The 19,719-nt window shown below is 36.3% G+C and overlaps 1 protein-coding gene across 3 annotated transcripts in view; it reads right to left on the reverse strand.

Annotated features, from left to right (window-relative positions):
• Positions 1–19,719, reverse strand: part of LOC150098027 (uncharacterized) — a 253,275-nt gene that overhangs the window by 53,680 nt on the left and 179,876 nt on the right. For 2 of the 3 annotated variants that reach the window (XM_090406362.1, XM_090406361.1), the window contains 2 exons: positions 13,401–13,598; positions 4,668–4,992 (listed from right to left, as the gene is read on the reverse strand). In XM_090406362.1, coding sequence (XP_090262488.1) covers positions 4,668–4,992; positions 13,401–13,598 — 523 coding nt within the window. The remainder of the gene's footprint in view (positions 1–4,667; positions 4,993–13,400; positions 13,599–19,719) is intronic. The other variant, XM_090406363.1, reaches the window with a different exon arrangement.

Consider the following 19,719-nt stretch of genomic DNA (forward strand, 5'->3'; position numbering starts at 1 on the left):
CAGACATGTATGATGCTATGCATTATGGGATGGGGTCACTACTCAGACCAGTTGTCACCTTTGTTGAGGTCTCGTCAGTGGGAGCCAGACCCAGATGTAAAATACCCAGGTTGAAGTGATGCAGAAGTCATACTTTCCCGATATGAGTTGCCAAAAGGTATCACAACTTAAAGGTACCAAGAATTACCGAAATAAAGGGCCAAAAGGCTTCACTTCAGTGATGCAAAATTATACAAATTAAGTAGATATTAAATCCAACATTATTTCAAAACCGAATATATAGAAACTACAAGAGTTTCGTGCTGAATATAGAAACTATAAAGTTTTGGCGGATCCAAGCATAAGCAACCTTTCAGGACATGGGCAACTCGTGGTAAAGGGATCTGGGTAGCAACCCCCTTTCCATAATGCATAGCACATGTCTGCAAGGAGATGTGCTTTGCATTATGGAAATACTAAGGAAAGTGATCAGAACTTACTCCACCTTTACCAGTTGCCCCTGTCCTGAAAGGTTGCTTCCGCTTGAATCTGCCAAAACTTTATAGTTTCTATATTCAGCATGAAACTCTTGTAGTTTCTATAGATATATATACAGGGTGTCCCAAAATTCACGCAAGAAGTAATTTTGATAGAAAACACAGGTTTTTAATTAAAAATTGTAATTTCTTATTGATTCGTAAAGTATACAGTATAGGGTTATGCATAGAATAGCATATCGGGTAAATGGCCTCCACGGCTTTGCTGGCACATATGCACTCTTTTGTCAAAATTTTCCATGACCGTTTTGCATAAACGCGGCTGAATTTCGTTGATACAGGGCTCAATTTCCTCCTTCAAGGCGTGGGTGGTCGTGGGCTTGTTGGCATAAACCTTAGACTTCAAAAAAACCCCAAAGAAAAAAGTCCAACGTGTTAAGTCACATGATCTGGGTGGCCAATTCTGATCACCAAAATGGGAAATTACACAACCAAGAAATGACTCATGCAGTAATTGAATTGTTTCTCAGGCTGTATGGCATGTGGCACCGTCTTGTTGAAACCACATGTCGTCCACATCCATATCTTGCAATTTAGGCACAAAAAACTAGATTATCATGTCACGATAGCGAGCACCATTAACTGTTATTGCCTTACCAGCTGCATTTTCGAAAAAGAATGGACCGATGATGCCTCCAGCCCAAAATCCGCACCAAACAGTGACACGTTGTGGATGCATTTGTTTCTCAACAATCACTTGTGGATTTTCTGAACCCCAAATGTGACAATTTTGTTGATTAACGAAGCCATCAAGATGAAAACGAGCCTCATCGCTGAAGATGATTTTGTTTGAAAAATAAGCATCCACTTGTTGTTGTTCCAAAATCCATTCAATGAACTCTTTTCGCTGTGTGTGGTCAGTAGGCTTCAGTGCTTGAGTCAATTGAACTTTGTAAGCATAAAGATGCAAATCTTTCGTGAGAATACGCTGTAGAGAGCTTCTCGAAATGCCCAATTCAAGACCACGGTGCCGAATTGATGTTCCTGGACTCTCACGAACTGCTTCAACGTTTTCTGTTGAACGGCTTGTTGAAAGATGGCCAGAGTGTATAAGATCACTAATTGATCCAGTTTCCTTGAATTTTTAAATTAATCTTTTCACAGTTGATGAAGTTAAATCACTATTCCGACCATATTTTGTACGAAAATTGCGAACTGTAGCTGCCAAACCTTCATTATTTTTAAAATATTGCTCAACAATGAAAATGCGTTGTTCTTTCGTGTAGCGCTCCATTTTTAATAACCCTGAACTGTCAGCAGTCACGCTGTCTTTTTTTTTCTCATTGGCAACACTTTACCACACAAATGGCGCTAAATTTAAATCTTGCGCGAATTTTGGGACACCCTGTAGAAACCTGATATATATTCGGCTTTGAAATAATGTTGGATTCAATATCTACTTAATTTGTATAATTTTGCATTGCGAAGCGAAACCTTTTGGCTCTTTATTTCGGTAATTCTTGGATATGTTAATTTCAGCTCTTTACTTCATGCAGATGATGTTATACTCCTAAATAAATCCAGGACAAGTCAGCATGATTCCCTAACCAAATTTAATAACTGCGGTATGAAAATCAGCATTAAAAAGACAAAGACAATGAAAACATCAATTGTATTCTGAATGGAGAACCAACAGAATGAGTAAAACATTTCAGCTATTTAGGCACCATATTTAGTGAAGATGGTAAATTAAATATGGAAATAGACAACAAATTAGTGAAGCTGGTATAGTAGGAAGTCAGCTAAATAAATTTATATGGAATAAGAAAGAAATTAGTCAAAACATTAAATTAGCCATATACAAGATAGTGTTCAAACCAATTTTGACTTATGGATCCAAGAGCTAAGATAGAAATAAAACACCTGATCAATGACCGGAGACCTCTGATATGAGAGTTCTGAGAAAGCTTAATGGAGTGAACACATGGCATCAGTGACAGAATCACATCAAAAATGAAGATATTAGGGAAAGAACTTACCATTGTTAGCATTCAGGATATGTTAGGAGAGATAATCTCAGGTAGTATGATCACTTAAACGGAATGGGGAGGAAAGATTAGCAAAACAAGTGTTCTTTGCCAGGTTGGCAGGAAAAAGATCCAGAGAAAGACCAAGATGTACATGGATTGAAACAGTAAAAAGTGCTTTAAAAGACAGAAATATAAGATTTGTTAATATTGGAATCTTGATAGGTAACAGATTAATTTGGAGGAAAATTATTGATCAGAAGTTAATAATGGTGTAACTTTTTCATGTAGTACCATCACAATTATCCATCATATTGCTGATATGTGCCATCATATCAACAATATGATGATGATGATGACCCCATTGAGTCAAAGACTCATCAACCTTTGTCACACACACACAACTCGTTATACCATGCCTTAAATACATTAAACTTCTCTGAAGACACCACCCTCAGGTAAGGCATTCAAATAATTCATAACTCTTGATTGCAATCTTAAGCGTGCATCTCAGTCCTCGCTCACGCCCTCCTTATACAGCTTTCAGAGATGACTTCTTGTCTTCTCTCTCCCATCTCCCACCATTTTATGAAAAACCTCTTCAACGTTAATCATAAAACAACTTCTTAGCAACTTGGACATTTCTATCATATCATCTTTCTTCTATCTATCCACTAGACTCTGCAAATTGCATCTCCTAAACCCTTTTTCATACTCAACATTCCAGAGACCAGAAATTACCTTAGTCAATCGCCTCTAGACCCTTTCGAATATCTCTTCATCTTTTTGAAAACCAGGTAGCAAATCTATGCCCAGTAGTGAATATGTGGTCTAATCAAGACACCACATACAACAGAACTAGAATCTCCTTGCATCTACAAGTCAGTGTCCACCACATCATTGCCAGAATTTGTGTTGTCCTCACAATTTTGACAGTGCCCTCTAAATTTTAGATCCTTATCCACCATCACTCCAAGATCTCTCATTTCCTCTGCCTCCAACAATATATCCCCACCATCCCTTCTTTGTTTTCCAAATTTTAAAACTTCGACACTGAACTGGCATCCCTATTGCTGTGTCCATTCACTCAACCTATTCAAGTCTTCTTGTAAGGCTGCAACATCTGCTCTACTCCTCATAGTTCTTCCCAACTTTGCATCATCTGCAAACAACTAGATATCCCAATTCCAATCTTCCCATTATATCATTAACATACATGTTAAACAGTAATGGCCATAAAACAGACCCCTGAGCACACCTTTTTTTCCCCTTTCAAAATATTGCTTCCTCAGTACACAACTTGATAACTAATAATTAAGGAATTGACAGCGTACACTAGAAATATAAATTAAAACAACTTTAATAAATACTTTCTGATATTTCAGCAACGTCACATTGCCATCTTCTTGGGAACTTAAAATAAAGAACAGGTGCATGCAAGTACTACATAACAGCAAATGAGAAACAAAGCGAGGAAGCTACTGTTTTCCTAAAGTCCTGATGGGGCACCATCAGGACTTTAGGAAAATTTAGTTTATTGTCATAATCAGATTTCTGATGAAATCTGATTATGACAATAAACCATTACAGTGTCATGAAAAGAAAAGAATATTGGAATTCATGCAGTCTGTGATTACTTTAAAATACCTAAATATCAACCAGTTTTAATTTACAGATATAACAACCAGCAGAAATGTAAACTCAACTTCAACAACAGCAATGTTCAGAATATTTAAATAACTTGATTCTGTCTTGTAGTAATAATTAATCTATATACAATCTTTGTATATGTATGCTTAGATATTTTGTACTCAATGTCCTAAAAATGAGACCAAACCTAACAGGTTTAATAAATAAGAAATGTTACTTATTATAGTTCTTTACAGCATGCACACATTCATAATTCAACTTATATGAGATAAGCAATTGTGTACTCTGTTCATATAATTACAACCAGCTCTCACTATAGCAAACTCACTTAATTCAGAAACTCTTAACAGAGTGAAAAATTCTAGTTAAATCTTATAGCATCACTGTTATGGCAAAACAAACTCACTATAGCAAAACCATCCACTAGAAAACTTTTTTTTTTTTTTTTTGTCCTTATAGGTTGACTCTAGTGAGATTTGATTGTAATTTCATTTCACCTATCAATATAACTTACCTTCTTCATTATTAACATTGTCAATTAAATCTTTGCTTGTTTTCATTTCTGTTGAGCATTTTTGAATAGCTAGATCTGAATTTGTGCTCTGATTATTAAGAACACTACAGAGTGATGTATCAGTGGCCTTTGCAGATGTATTTTGTAATCTTTCCTTTTGTAATTGACTTTTGTAAGCTTTTGCCATTATATGATAATTCTTACAGTCTGTTTTAGATTTCTCTAACTCTTTAGTAATTTCTTCATGATTCAGAATTAATTCTGCTAACTTTTTCTTGCTGTCTTCCAGTTCAGCATCTTTACCTATCAGCTGCTCTTGTAAAATCTACAGTACAGGGAGTATTAAAGACATTTTAAATGCAATATAATAATACAAAGCAGCAAAACAAAACAAAATATTCTATATACAAAATATTTGTCCATATTTACAAAAAATAGTTTTTGTTTTGAACAGACACTTTTTTGAGTATAGTCAAAGTATTTAATAGCTGAACATGTCCATAACAAGCAGTAACCCCTCAACTGATAATGCTAAAATAGGGTAGTTGTCCTTTTCAATTCTTATTCACACATATGCTTTAATTTGTTAGCATTTAATGACAATCTGATTATCATGATATATCTGAAAAGTCTTAATCCAGTAGAGCATCATCATGGACCACCACTTTATCATGATGAGGAGGTTTGTGTTTCCCAGTGATCTGGAGAGCTGTACTGTAGTAGCTTAAGTCTTGGTTGGACCACTTAGCCAGACTGGTCAAAAGATATGCAACTAGATTGAGCCCTACTCCCAACAAGGATGGACTGGATTGCCATGGGAGAGTAGTCCCGCCTCCCTGCACAAAGCCAAGAAACAAATTCTCTTACACTGGCTCAGAAATTGCCTGAGATCACAAGGATCACATGAATGACTTAGGCAGAGGGCCTGCCATGAAAACTATGTTTCCAAACTCACATACACAGAGAAAATGATTACATAAAATTGCAAAGGCAAAAACTTCAAAAATATTTGTGTCAGAACATTCATAACAGATGCCAGAAACTACAAGAGCTGGACAAAGCACATGAAACAGTGAAATGGGACATCCTAGGCCATGCAGAAAATGAAGCAACTCAGAGAGGACTTGAAGAGAAAAAAAAAAAACACGATCAGTCATAATGGGGAATCCAAGCCTCACTAGTGTGGATTCTTGATCAAACAGAAATGAAACTGAACATAATAGAACTTAAGGGGTACTTTAAATACATAGCCTCTTTGAAAATTAAAAGATCTGAGGATACATTAATGACCTAAATGACCATGATTTAGGTGTGTGCACCAACAAGCACTCATAATGATAATGAAGTTGATGACTTAATACCATTATAGATGTTGCAATAAATGAAGACAACCACACTCAATTAGTGGTTATGGGATATTTTGATGCCTCAATAGGCATTATATTGTTTGCATAATATGAATTTGGATCTCAAAACTTCAGAACAGAAAAGTTAATTCAGTTTGCAATAAGTAAATCCCTGAGAATGACAAATTCCTTCTTCAAGAGAGAACCTAAAGGAGAATGGACATGGTGTTCCCCAAATAACTCACTAATTGAATGGGATTATATTCTAGTTCAAAATACAACCTGCCAGATGGCTGAGATAATAAATTTAACTTTTATACAAATCAGATTAGCTACATGCACTATTCAAACTTGCCTTAACAAAATCCAAAATAAATGGATCAGGAACAAGGTATGAATATTAAATATATCAAACTCATCCAAGCTATTTATGTAAAAGTCAAGCAGTTGCATAGAAAAAAAGGGAGTTTTCTCCCTGATTAATAAAGGTATTAAATAATGTGACCCAACTAGGCCTAGAATTATTACAATTACATTGAGCAAGCATTCAGAAACTTGAATGGACCACCAAGGGTTTTAATATCTTAGGAAAGAAACTAAGAAATCTTTGCTGATGATATTGGTCTCAGAAGACCCCATTGAATTAATTAATGAAAATGATAAATGAACAACAACAAGCAAACTGGTGAGACTTAACTTGAAATGAATTTTACAAAAACCACTAACAACTCAAAAATTCATATCTTGCTAGAAGAGATCAATATTAAATGTGAATCTGAGACAAATAATGTCCTTCAAGAAGATGTATTAATAGTCCATAGTGACTAAAGCATGTCAGAAGCCTCATCATGGTAGACCTACAATCAGGACCAGCCTTCTCTATAAAGGGACCCGGGTGCAAGAAACCTTTTGGGGGCCCTAAAATATTTTTCAAAGGTAAAAATTAAAGGATTCGAAATAAACGTATTGTAAAACCTCATACCTGCAAATGATTTTGGCACAGGAAAACAAAAAAAACACATTCGAAATATAATACGTTTTCGCAAATGTGTACCAACTGTGCCCACTCGATCGTGGGGTCCGGGTGCATTGCACCTACTGCACCCCCAAGATGGCCGGCCCTGCCTACAATAACATTATTTGCATAATATACTTATATCTTTCTTCAAACTCAATCACTGTCAGGGCAACCACAACTACATCTGGCAATCCATTCATCTCCAAGAAAACAATGTAGTTTTCTTGGAGACATCCTCCAGTGGTGACTAATTCTCTCCCCCCACATCATGTATTGAAAATTTCTTTTGTCTCAATCTTAGAGAACATCCTTTAGTAACTTAAATGTTACTATCAGGTTGCCTCTTTTCTGTCTGCCTACCAACTAAAAGCTTTGCAACTACACACATGCACCCTCCAACCTGTACATGTAGCATTTCACATACCTGTCACCATTTTCATCACTAATCTTTCTACCACTTTAAACTTTTGCAATATTCCTTCTGAACTTCAATTCTATCATCACTATCAAATCCCTAATCTCATCCATTTCCTGCAATCCAGTATGATCAATGTAATACACAGTATGTGATCTTTTCAACCTGAGGCGCATAATCTTACACTTTATTTTATTATTTATCTTATGATTTATTTAAATCATACACATACACAAAAATAAGTTTCCTTTGGATTTTCAAAAGTAGAAGGAAACTTTATAGTGATCATCAAAAATGCTAATGAATATTATAACTATAAGCTTGTGAACTGCACATAATACTAAACATGATTCCAGACTATCTGAAGTCACCATTTTAATAGGTTTTTTTTATCAGCAAATTCGATATTCAAGAAGCTAGTGTAATTAAATAAAAAGATGTGGTGGATCCATGACAGCACAATCCCAGTATGGATATTTGGAACTTATAAAATTATTTTATTAGGCATCTCCGTGGAGTCAAAGCCTCGTCGCAGAAGGCTTTCCCTAACCATTATTCACTGCAATACTCATGTTTCTCCTTGAACTTGTTCACCAACAAAGCACTCATAAATACCTCTGGCAACCTATTCCACCAACTCACCACCCTCCAAACAAAAAATGTAGTCCTAAAGCACTTGCTAACCACATTCTCACATAACTTCTGAAGTGACCACTTCTCTCTATTCCTGCCATTTAGTGAAAAAGTCTTTGGTGTCAATTCTATAAAACCTCTTTAATAATTTATGTTTTATTACCCATTTTTGGTGCCTGTCAAGTAGCCTTTGTAATCCATAGATCTTCAATAGGAAGCATTTCATAGACCTGTCATAATCTTGGTTTCCTCCAGGAAATCAAATAACCACTAACTGCAGTAATCTAGATGCTCCCTTATTAAAAGCTTATAAAGGAGAATGTTTCTGCTTGTTAGTGTGTTCTTCAGCTTCCAAGTATTCTGATGTGTTAACTTGGCCACCTTTGCAATATGTCCTATAAACTTCAACTCCCTGTTTCCACAATAATCCCAAAATCCATTGGCCTCATCAATTTCCTGTAGTCCAGTTCCATCAATTACATAGTATGTGATATCTTCATCTCAAAATGTATGACTTTACACTTGCCCACTTTTAACTGACAGCTGTTATCCTTTACCCATACTGTTGGACTATTTGAGTCATTCAGCAGGTTTTCTACATAATCTTCATTGACTACTGCTCTTCCTAGCTTTGCATCATTGGCAAAAAACGTAATATTTTTACTTAAACCATTTCTTATACAGTATGAAAAACAATACTGAATAACTATAATGATATGTTATGGAGTAAATGCGTTTATTAACAAAGAAATATATGTTTACACATGATGATTTATATACATCCACAACTATCAGTGGAATCCTGGTCAAATAAATCATTAATAACAATAGATTATGTGCTCGAAACCTGTCTTGAAAAACCTTGTTTTTCAAGACAGATTTCGAAGTGATGTGAGATCAGAAGAACGTGAAGGGTATGGGAATTCTGTGAGCTTCAAAATGAGCCACCTGGGAAGTTTTGTGATAAATAGGCTCTAGAACCATGTGATGCATGATGTCACGTGGTTCTAGAGCCATCCTGTTGTAATACCTGTGCACGAAATGGAATGTTTTTTGCACAACACATCCTATGCAAATCCTCGGTGAACAGAACCAACACATTCTCAATGTAGCATTCGCTATTCAAGGTCATGGTTACACTGCCCTCTTCAATGAAGTAGGGCCCAATTATGCCTCTTCAATTATGACCTTCTTGCTATGAAGAGGTTTTTCTTGGACAAATTCAGGTTTGAATTTAGGTCTGTACCGGGAGTGTCAGAACCTCTCAATCAAGGCAACAATGACACTATTGCTTGGGAGCATGCTTGCAGATACAACGAACAAACTACTCACAAACACGTCTTAGGTTTGGACCATTTGTTCTACCAACTCCATATGAATGAAAATATTGCTCAACAAGAAACGTCTTTTCTTCCAATGTCAATATCATTGCTAGAGCTAAATGTAATGGCATAGACTCTACACGTGCTCTTCTATTAGTGTGCATGCAGTCGAACGGCATCTCATAGTGCATGAACTGAAGATGGTGTTGAAGTTAAGTACTATGTTTTTTGCACCATACCATATCATTGATGTATAAAATAAGCAGTAGGAGACGTGGTACATTGACAGTCACCCAACTTCTCACTGAATCGAATCCCCATATATTATTCTTTGATATTTCTCCATCAGCCAATCAAACCCACTGCTTCATATCCATCCCAATTTATGTAGTAGAGCTCCATAGGGTATCATCTTGAATCTCTATGCAAAGACTAGCAATAATATATGCAGTAGATTCCAGTTAATTGGAGCAGCTGTTTATTTGAGATAAATATTGAAGAACGGATACCAATCAAGAATATAGCCCAAGGTTGTTTCGCTTTTTTGGGCAACTTTGCCTCTTTATCAGGGGCAGTCGCTGTAGATGGTGCACATGCAGTGAATTGCATAAAGAGTGTTGCTGTCAGTCAGTGCCAGGATACAGAGTAAAGAGGATGTGTGTATTTTGACAGTGCAACAATTCCAAAGCAACTGCTAGGTACCGTACGTTTGATTAAAGCAGGGGTGCATGGTCATTTTTTTTTAGTAAAAAGTGTAACAATTTAATTGTTTTTATAAGCCCCCCCCCCCCTCAAGATGCCAAGGAAAAATCTAACATTAGCAAATAAAATCACCTTACTTGACAAAATAAAAAGCCAACTGTCTAACACCAGCCATCGTTAGCTGGCAGAGATAACTGGTGTTCCAAAATCTACAATCACACATTACACCAGTAAGACAATTGCGAGAAGAATGGACAACAGAGAATAATCCCAAAAAAGGAAGTAAAGGATCCAGATGTTGAGGAGGCTCTCAATCAATAGTTCTTTATTGTAACTGGATGAGGCATGTGTATTAATGGTCAAATGTTAAAAACAAATCAGAAGGAGTTAGCTAGAAAGCTGGGTCATGTGAGCTTTAAAGCTACAGATGTTGGTTATTGCATGTAAAATCAGACATTAAATAAATTTTAAGAAGGCACATGGTGAGAAGGACAGTGCTGATACTGTGAGTACTGAACATTGAAAATCAACTAAACTACCAGAATTTCTGCAGAAGTTTAGTCCTGATTAAATCTATTATGGTAACAAAACAGGTCTGTTTTACCATGCTACACCAGATTGTTCACTGAGCTATAAACTTGCAGAGCTTTCAGGTTTAAAAAAAAAGCAATGGATCGCATTATCATGTTGTGCTGCTGTAACATGTTGGGAAGTGAAGAAAGAAGCTGTCGATTATTGGAAAAAGTGCCAAGCCTCAATGTTTTACAGGACTTATAATGGGTAGTTTGCCAGTTCTGTATTATGCCAACAAGAATGCATGGATGACTTCTGTTATTTTTCAGGAATGGCTAATGAATTAGGATGCAGAATTGCAATTTTCTTGCATTTTGAAATGCAAGAAAATTTCTTCTGCTGCTGGACAACTGTGTAGCACACCCTCAATTAAATTGGTTGAAAAACATTCAACTTTAATTTCTTCCTGCTAACACTATGTCCCTGGTACAGCCATTGGACATGGGAATCATAAATCATTAAAAATGTTAACACGTTGTATTGCAGAAAGTTGGTACACTACATACATCCTTGAAACAATTGAAGAAAATCTACTGACGTCATCTTCAATGACCAAAGAAATCAGCGTAAAGGTTACCATTTTACAGGCAGCACAATTTGATGCAGATAGTTGGTGAGAAATAAGCAGCAAAACAATTCAAACACAATTGCTCATTGTGCTTTTAAGAATTCATACCAGGAAATGCCACTGATAACAAAAATGAAATATTATGGAATTGCAACAAGTCAGAAACTACAAAGAGTTTTTATGCACTGACAATAGCCTTCAATGTTACAATGAAAATGAATATTGTGAGGATGCAATTGTCAAACAAATTGCAAAAAAACACCTAAAGACACCAGAAGACAAGGAAAGTAATGAGGATGACACATCTGAACATAACCAGGAAGCCAGAAAATTTATTGCTGAATAGTGATGCTACTTTATGCAAGAAGGCAGCCCTTTATCCAAATTAAATACCTGTGCTGATTTTTTTGATCCGTTGCAGTCTAGAAAGGAAATATGTTAGGATACACTTGATAAATTTCTCCAAAATAATTGTTATGGGAAAATATGCTTCTTTGATAGATACTTACATATAATTAACCTCTTTAGGGATGCTGACACATGTGTACATTTAGTTTTTTTTTTTAAATACTATTTTTAAACATTTTTAACTTTTTATGATATTTTAGCTTTTTCCATAAAATTTCACATAACTGGGACAAAGTGTTCTAGTCCCAATGTGTAACAATTAACCAGAATCCACTGTATATTTCAATGTCAATATATCAAAAATATATATATATCAATGTCAGTGTTACAGCAATATAATAAAATTATAATTAACTGAATGGAGAAATTAGTCAAGAGAAGAATACAGGACTGGATAGATGAAAATTGGATACTGTATGGGGGACAACATGGTTTTGTGAAGGGTAGATCATGCCTCAGTAACTTGCTCACGTTTTATAACACAGTGATGGCTGAACTGGATAAGGATAATGGTTTACAGTGATTCTACTGGACCTTGCCAAGGCCTTTGACAGGATACCATGTTACTGTGATCAGTAAACTGGAGCAGATGGGGATGGATATAGGGTTGGTGAGATGGATAGGAGGGTGGTTGATGGAGAGATACCAGAGAGCGGTTTATTCAGGAGTGGAGTCCAAAAGACAGCTTCTGACTAGTGGTGTGCTGCAGGGTTCTGTTCTTGAACTACTACTTTTCAATTTGTTCATTAACGATATAGGAAAGGATCTGAGAGGAAGTGTTCACTTGTTTGCTGATGATGCAAAGTTGGGTAGAGCAATTGTGAGTGCACAGGATGTCAAAATTTTGCAGGATGATTTGGATAGTTTGGAGGACTAAGCTAGGGAAAATGGATGCCAATTTAATGTGGCAAAGTGAAGTTATGCATTTTGGAGTGAAAAAGATTAGCAGCAGTATATCAGATTGGTGGAACTGTACTCCAGGAGATTGATGAGGCCAGGGATTTGGGAGTGTTGGTGGATAGGGAGTTGAAGTTTAGGGGGCACGTTGCAAAAGTGGCCAAAACAGCTCATCAAATCACTTGGTTGCTGAAAAATACTTTAACAAGCAGAGACAAACAAGTCATTGTTCCTCTACATCGAGCCTTGATAAGACCCCATCTAGACTACTGTGCCCAGATATGGACACCAGGGTTTCTCTTGATGGGGAGGAGGTGGAGAGGATTCAGAGGTGAGTGACCAAGATGATAGCAGGTCTGCGGAATGAACCTTATGAGAACATGTTGAAGATTTGTGGGTTGCAAAAATTGGTTGATAGGCGGAAAAGGGGTGATATGATTGAGACCTTCAAATTACTGAAGGGTTTCTATAGGATTAATCTAGAAGATGTTTTTGAGAATAGGATTGGTGGTGGGAGGACTAGGGCCATACATGGAAGCTGGGCAAGAGTGCAGTTAGCATGGGTGTTAGAACTAGGTTTTTTTCTTGGAGAGTGGTGAATGAGTGGAATAAGCTGCCAGAGTCTGTTGTGGGTGCTATGACCATGAATGAGTTCAAGGTGAGGTATGATAGATACTGTGTGAATGTCGAATAGTTGTTCTTGACATGATGTTAGGGCTTCCCTCGATGAGTCTGTCGACTCCTTGGAGTTGCTCGAGATAATAATAATATCAACCTAAAGTGGCTGGTTATAAGTCAAACAAAATCCATTAACAGAGACCATTAATAGAATAAAACATATGGTAACATACTTTAATCTCTGAATCAAGACCACTTCCACTAGTCTCACAGTTTGTTGCAAGTTCTTTTTTCAGTTTCTCATAACGATTTTGAAGAACACAATATTGCTTCTCTATACGATAACCATTGCTAGTTATTAGATGCACTTTTCCCAACAGTTGATCACGTTCTTGTGTCAAATTCTTTATTCTTGTTTCTAGCTCTATACTCTATTATAAAATACAAAGAAAGAATGTCAAGTTAACAATTACATATGAATTAAATTGGTGTATACTTTCATATGAAAAAGACGTAAAGTATCTTGTCTTAGGATTACTTAATGTTGATGCTAGCATGACATTCTCTGTTACTATGCATTTATTTTTATTTTTTATGAGACTCCTACTCACAAAAGGCTATAAACTTACAGTGCATCAGTACTGTAGGCATGCTAAGAAGTTCTTTCATATAATTTTTATTTTTATTTATTTTTTAGATGGTAAACATGGAACTTTTTCAAGCCACTAGGATTCTAATAAGTGGGACAGTGGTCTCACAGTGAGAAAACAATGTAGTTCCTTTCCCATCCTAAAGACAATCACCCATGCCCATGGCAGTATTTGAACCTACAGCTTGTGTGACTGGAGAGTGGGTTATAAATTAAAGATGCCAAGAAATTACATTCTTGGTTTAATCCTCTATCCAAGTATAACAAACGTAGTTTGCTCAAGAAGTATCTTCATGTCAGGGCTACTTGTATATAGAGGACAATGACCTCACATCAATTACCTTAGTATCCCCATAATCAACCAGGGTAGCAAGGCATGGTACAATTAGTTTGAACACACTACCTTGTATACTATTATCTGGTAGATTTCTCTGCTGTGCTAAATTAAATTTCTTTAACTGGCTCCATACCATTTCAGCCTTGCTTGATTTTGCATATTTTGCACAATCAAATTGCATAATTTTTTCTATAGGTTTAATACTAGGACTACTGATATTTTCTGTTTTACTGCTTATTTTCATTCCAAATTTGTCACAGCAATTATTTAAATTGTTAATTAGTCTTGTAGCTTTCATCTGTCATACTGTCATCTGAATATAGTTAAAAAACTGTTTTAATTATATTAAAAATTACAAAAGGAAAACTTATACAAATGTTTATTATAGCTACAGAATTTGTCTCATGGCCATTGTCATTATAACTAATGAATTGAAAGAACAGAATGACAAAAATGAAAAAGCACAACAAATAAGAGATGTTACAAGAGGAGAGTTAGTTCTGTATGCCATCAGTCAAAACATGGAAAGCATTTAATCTGCTAAAAAAACATCTACAATGGCAAGGTGAATTTAGTGAAAACCTTCCAAAACTGAAAAAGTTTGAGATAGTCAAACTTTAAATCAAGCCTAATAAACCAGAACTTCTCAGCTTTCTTTATATTAAATAACAGCTTTCATGTAATCTTTTGCCAAAGGACTGTCTGGAAGATATAGCATGCAAAATCTAATTTATTTAATTCACAAAAATATAAAACAAATTATTAAATTTAGCATGGTAGATCTACATCTGCCCATAACATGTAAAGTTGCAACAGTAAGGAATCAGATATATTCCCAGATGAGATAAAGGGGAAAAAAATGATCTTTCAGATATCATAAAAGCATTGCTAACTTGTGAATAGTGTGAAAGGAGATCTGAAGGTTAACAGTGGAGAAGCTTGAACAGTTTTATGTAATATTCCCTTGACAAACAGAAATCCACATAAATGCATTATTTTATTATAAAGTTCTCTTAAAAATGAGATTTAAGTTGCACCCTTCTCACCATTAGAGAAATTCTGATTTAACGTGATGAAAAAAAACTTTGGTGGAACGCATACAGTGAACTAAGGATTTGATAATGCTGCTAAACTTTTGAGAATGATGATGAGAAGTGGCATATAGAAAATTGGCATCCCTTATCTGCTCCACTAAAGACCAACCACTTCTCCTAGTCCTACCTGGTGTATACCAGGTCCCTTGCAAATGTAAATTGTCCTATTTTGGCCAAACAGGCAGGACAGCAAATATCAGAATCTCAGAAGACAAGGACTACATCAGATTTCTCCAGTACAGCCACTCTGGGTTTACGGACCATGCTCTGGATACTCGCCACAGAATAAGGTGGAAGAAAGCCACAGTAATACACTGCAGCAAGTTCAAATATGAAAGACTATTCATGGAATCAGACTCAGCCCTTAGGAACATGCCAAACCTTAACAAATTTGGATGCATGAGACTGCCCCAAATTTGGGAAACATACACCAGGAGAACTTCAGCCCAAAGGCCAAGAACCTAATACAGCCTGCTAGGGGGCACCATTAGGACCTTAGGAAAACGATAGCTTCCTCATTTCTTTCTCATTTGCTGTTGTGTAGTACTTGCATGTACGTGTCTTTATCTTAAGTTCCCATGAAGATGGCAACGTGACATTGCCGAAATATTGGAAAGTATATATTAAAGTTTAATTTAATTTATATTTCTAGTATACACTGTCAATTCCTTAAGTATTTAATAATCACGCTGTACCATCTTAATGTGTACGTAGTTTGGATATTTAGTTTCCAACACAGAATGCAGTTGCTCAACTGAGTCACAAACTACTAGTCTACAGTTTGTTCAGAATTCAAGCTGATCAGCCTGGGTGGTTGACTAATTAATGTACCTGCTCTCCAACAAACAGGCTGCAGGTTCAAATCCTACCATGGGCATAGTTATCTGTGATAGTCTTCAGGTGGGCAATAATTTTACTGTGAGGTGTGACACCATCACTCTTCTTATTAAAGATCTGAAGTGGTTGAAAGAAGTTGTATGGCTGGTATCTAGAGCAGGGTTTCTGGGTTTGGGTAAAAAAAATAGTACAAAGACAACATGAAAAAGTAGTTATTCTGTGAATCAGAATAAAACCTATAGTATATTGTTCCAGGTATAGACAATGGTCTATTTCCACAAAGTAGGAAGCGCTGCATTGTCCAGAATGTCCAGATACCTCTCAAGCTCAATGTTTGTGGCACCACAAATATAAGTCCAACTCCAAACCAAGAAAAACAGAACCATACCATCATGCCACCAGCTCCGAATTTCAGAGTTGGGATTACGCACTCTGGTAAGAGATGTTCACGGACATCCATCAATTTTCTTGGTACAGGGTGTAATGCGATTCATTGTTACATAACAGAGCTTTCCAAGCTTCCACGTCCCTGCTATGCACACTTTTGGCACTACTGAAGATGATGCTGCATTTTGGTTCGGGTAATGTGAGGGCATGCATATTGTGATCCTACCATGGAAACCCATTATGTAAGCCTCAGTTTTCTGAATGTTTATGTGCAGATTCATGTTCCAGTCAATGCCTGGAACTTTGCATTCAACATGTGGACTGATGAATGGCACTTTTTTTTTACACATCATCCTTTGTAGCACCCTATAGTTACATTTGGTAAGTGCGATGAGTTGTCTACTGGGGTAACCTTGCAGTTGACTCCCTGCATTCCATCTCAGTATGCTATCACTTAACCTGGGATGGTCCAATTTGTCAACAGTTTGCTGAACAGACATGCCAACAACAATACATCCTATCACAATGCCTTTTTCAAACTCTGTCGGTTCCTTTCTCACAGCCATTTCACCTCGACACAGTTGCACTGACTTGGGAACATCATATTTCTCCAATTTCTACCAGCTACAAATGTGTGACTTGTTACACGGCACAATTCACCTTGCAGTTATACTGAATTGGCAACCATCATTCCTCTGACTTCTAAAAAATAAAAATACTAACAGTTGCTGGTCAACATACATACATAGCTGATAAGTTTCAAGCTTAACTTAGAACTTATCAAACTTTTGCTCTGTTTTTCCCAAAGATTAAACTCCAAACTGCCCAAGATACATCCACAGATTTCTTTCTGCCTGACCACACACACAGCACCTTTGTTATAGATTTTATGACCTATGATCACCTTTGGAGGTAACCTACAGATGGCTAAGCATACACATATGAACATAAATATCAAAAATACGCACAACAATCTTATAAATTTACTATGTACAGAATCATGGACCCTACCAGCTTTATAGGCATCAATACAACCAAAATACCTTGCTGGAACCAAGATTCAACAGTGATGATTGTCCTAGATATAAACTGGCAAAAACACTAAGCTAAGCCACATCAAGACACTCCCACACAAAAGCATTAAAAAACCTGTGGCTTTAAATGATTATACTGATGCTAACGTTGTTTTCTATAATATCTCTTTAAACAAACAACAAAACTAATGAAATTTCACTGTCTCCAACATCCCTGTTTTATTTACTTTTATCATACACTCTAGTTAGAACAAAACAACCTACTAACCAGGGGTGAATATTGTAGGTGTGCTATAAATTATATATTTAGATTAATCCTTTATCCAAGTCTAAGCAAACAAAGTTTGCGCCTGAAGTATCTTCAGGACTAGGGAAACTTGTGGCAAAGGTGGACTAAGTTCTGATCAGTTTCCTTAGTAGCCCATAATGCAAAGCACATCTACTTACAGACATGTATAATGCTATGCATTATGGAAAGGGTCACTACCCAGACCGGTTTCGACCTTTATTGAAGTCTCTTCAGTGAGAGCCAACCCAGAGGTAATACCACGGTTGAAGCAATGTAGAACTCATAATGCCTTCCCATAATGCATAACATTATACATGTCTGCAAGGAAATGTGCTTTGCATTATGGGATACTAAGGAAAGTGATCAGAACTTAGTCTACCTTTGCTACAAGTTGCCCTAGTCCTCAAGATACTTCAGGCACAAACTCTGTTTGCTTACACTTGGATAAAGGATTAAACTAAATATATAATTTATAGTCTAACCAAGTGGAAGGAAAAAAAACTTCCAACATCCTTCTCTAATCCAGAGTAATTTAATAATAAGGTGTGGCACCTTTTGGCAACTGGCATATGGAAATATGAGTTCTGCATTGCTACAATCTTGGTATCACCTCTGGGTCTGGCTCCCACTGAAGAGACCTCAATAAAGGTCGAAACTGGTTTGGGTAGTGATCCTTCCCATAAATGAATAGCATTATACATGTCCGCAAGGAGATGTGCTTTGCATTATGGGATACTAAGGAAAGTGATCAGAACTTAGTCTACCTTTGCCATGAGTTGCCCTAGTTCTGAAGATACTTCAGGTGCAAACTTTGTTCTCTTACACTTGGATAAAGGATTAAAATAAATGTATAATTTATAGTCTAACCAAGTGGGAAAAAAAACTTCCAACATTCTAGGTCTGCTAGGTATTCAGTACTCATTCACCAAATAGCAATATCTCTGATAATATTTTTGCATTTATTTCTGTTAAGGGCTCCCCTAATTGTTTCCAGAATTCATGTGATTTCTAAAAGTAAACATAATATATTAATGCTTCATGAAGAGGACACTTTTCGACGGCTAAACACTCACATTTGCATTCAAAATACATACACCTTTGAAAAAGGAACAGATGGCACAGTGGGTCAAATTATTAGCGTTCTAGTAGTTTTAAACCACTCAGAAGGTAAAACAGGATGAGCTCAGAGACAATAGCACCTAGAGTCTGTGATTGGTTATTGTGTCAACCAATCACAGACCAACAAATGACAGCATCCAATCTAATTGGACGCTGTCATTTGTCATGAATTAATGTTTCTGTTTTCAGAGTTTCATCTGTTTTGCGTGCGTGAAGTGAATTGACATGGTAGGCAAGTTTTTATATATAATATAGACAAGTTTTTAATATATAATTTTCGATAAATTTATAACTTTTTGCCCATATTGACAATGGGAAATGGTATTGTGGTTGAAGGTGGTAAGCCTCATCTTCCTCTTCCAAATTTGACACCTTTGAGTAATTACTCATTCAAATATACCAACAAAATATAGCATTCTTCTTCATTATTGCTTTCTAATATACAGCATCTTAAAACAAACACATTGCCCCATACTCTGTGCAGATTTGGTTACAATTAATTGATAAATTAAAGTATTCGACATTATCCTACAATTAATTGCATTAGACCAATTAAGATGAGCATTGATGTGCCTATACACTCTTAAAACTTTCATATATCGATAAAAAAATGCAACCATATGGTCAAAATGACGTGAATTTTGTAGCGAAGGTTGCATAAGCCACGACAGTGCACCCAACTGAAATGGGCATGTGACGCCACTGCTACTAAAAGAATGAAAGCAATGCTATGGGACTTCCTCCTTTCTCTCAGCCAGTAATAATTTCATAAAACACTTTGGGAAAAGTGCTTAAACACTGCTCTG

Source organism: Typopeltis vanoorti, chromosome 16 (assembly GCF_054136105.1).
Source record: "Typopeltis vanoorti isolate ZY-2024b chromosome 16, IOZ_Tvanoo_1.0, whole genome shotgun sequence".
Lineage (NCBI taxonomy): Eukaryota > Metazoa > Arthropoda > Arachnida > Uropygi > Thelyphonidae > Typopeltis > Typopeltis vanoorti.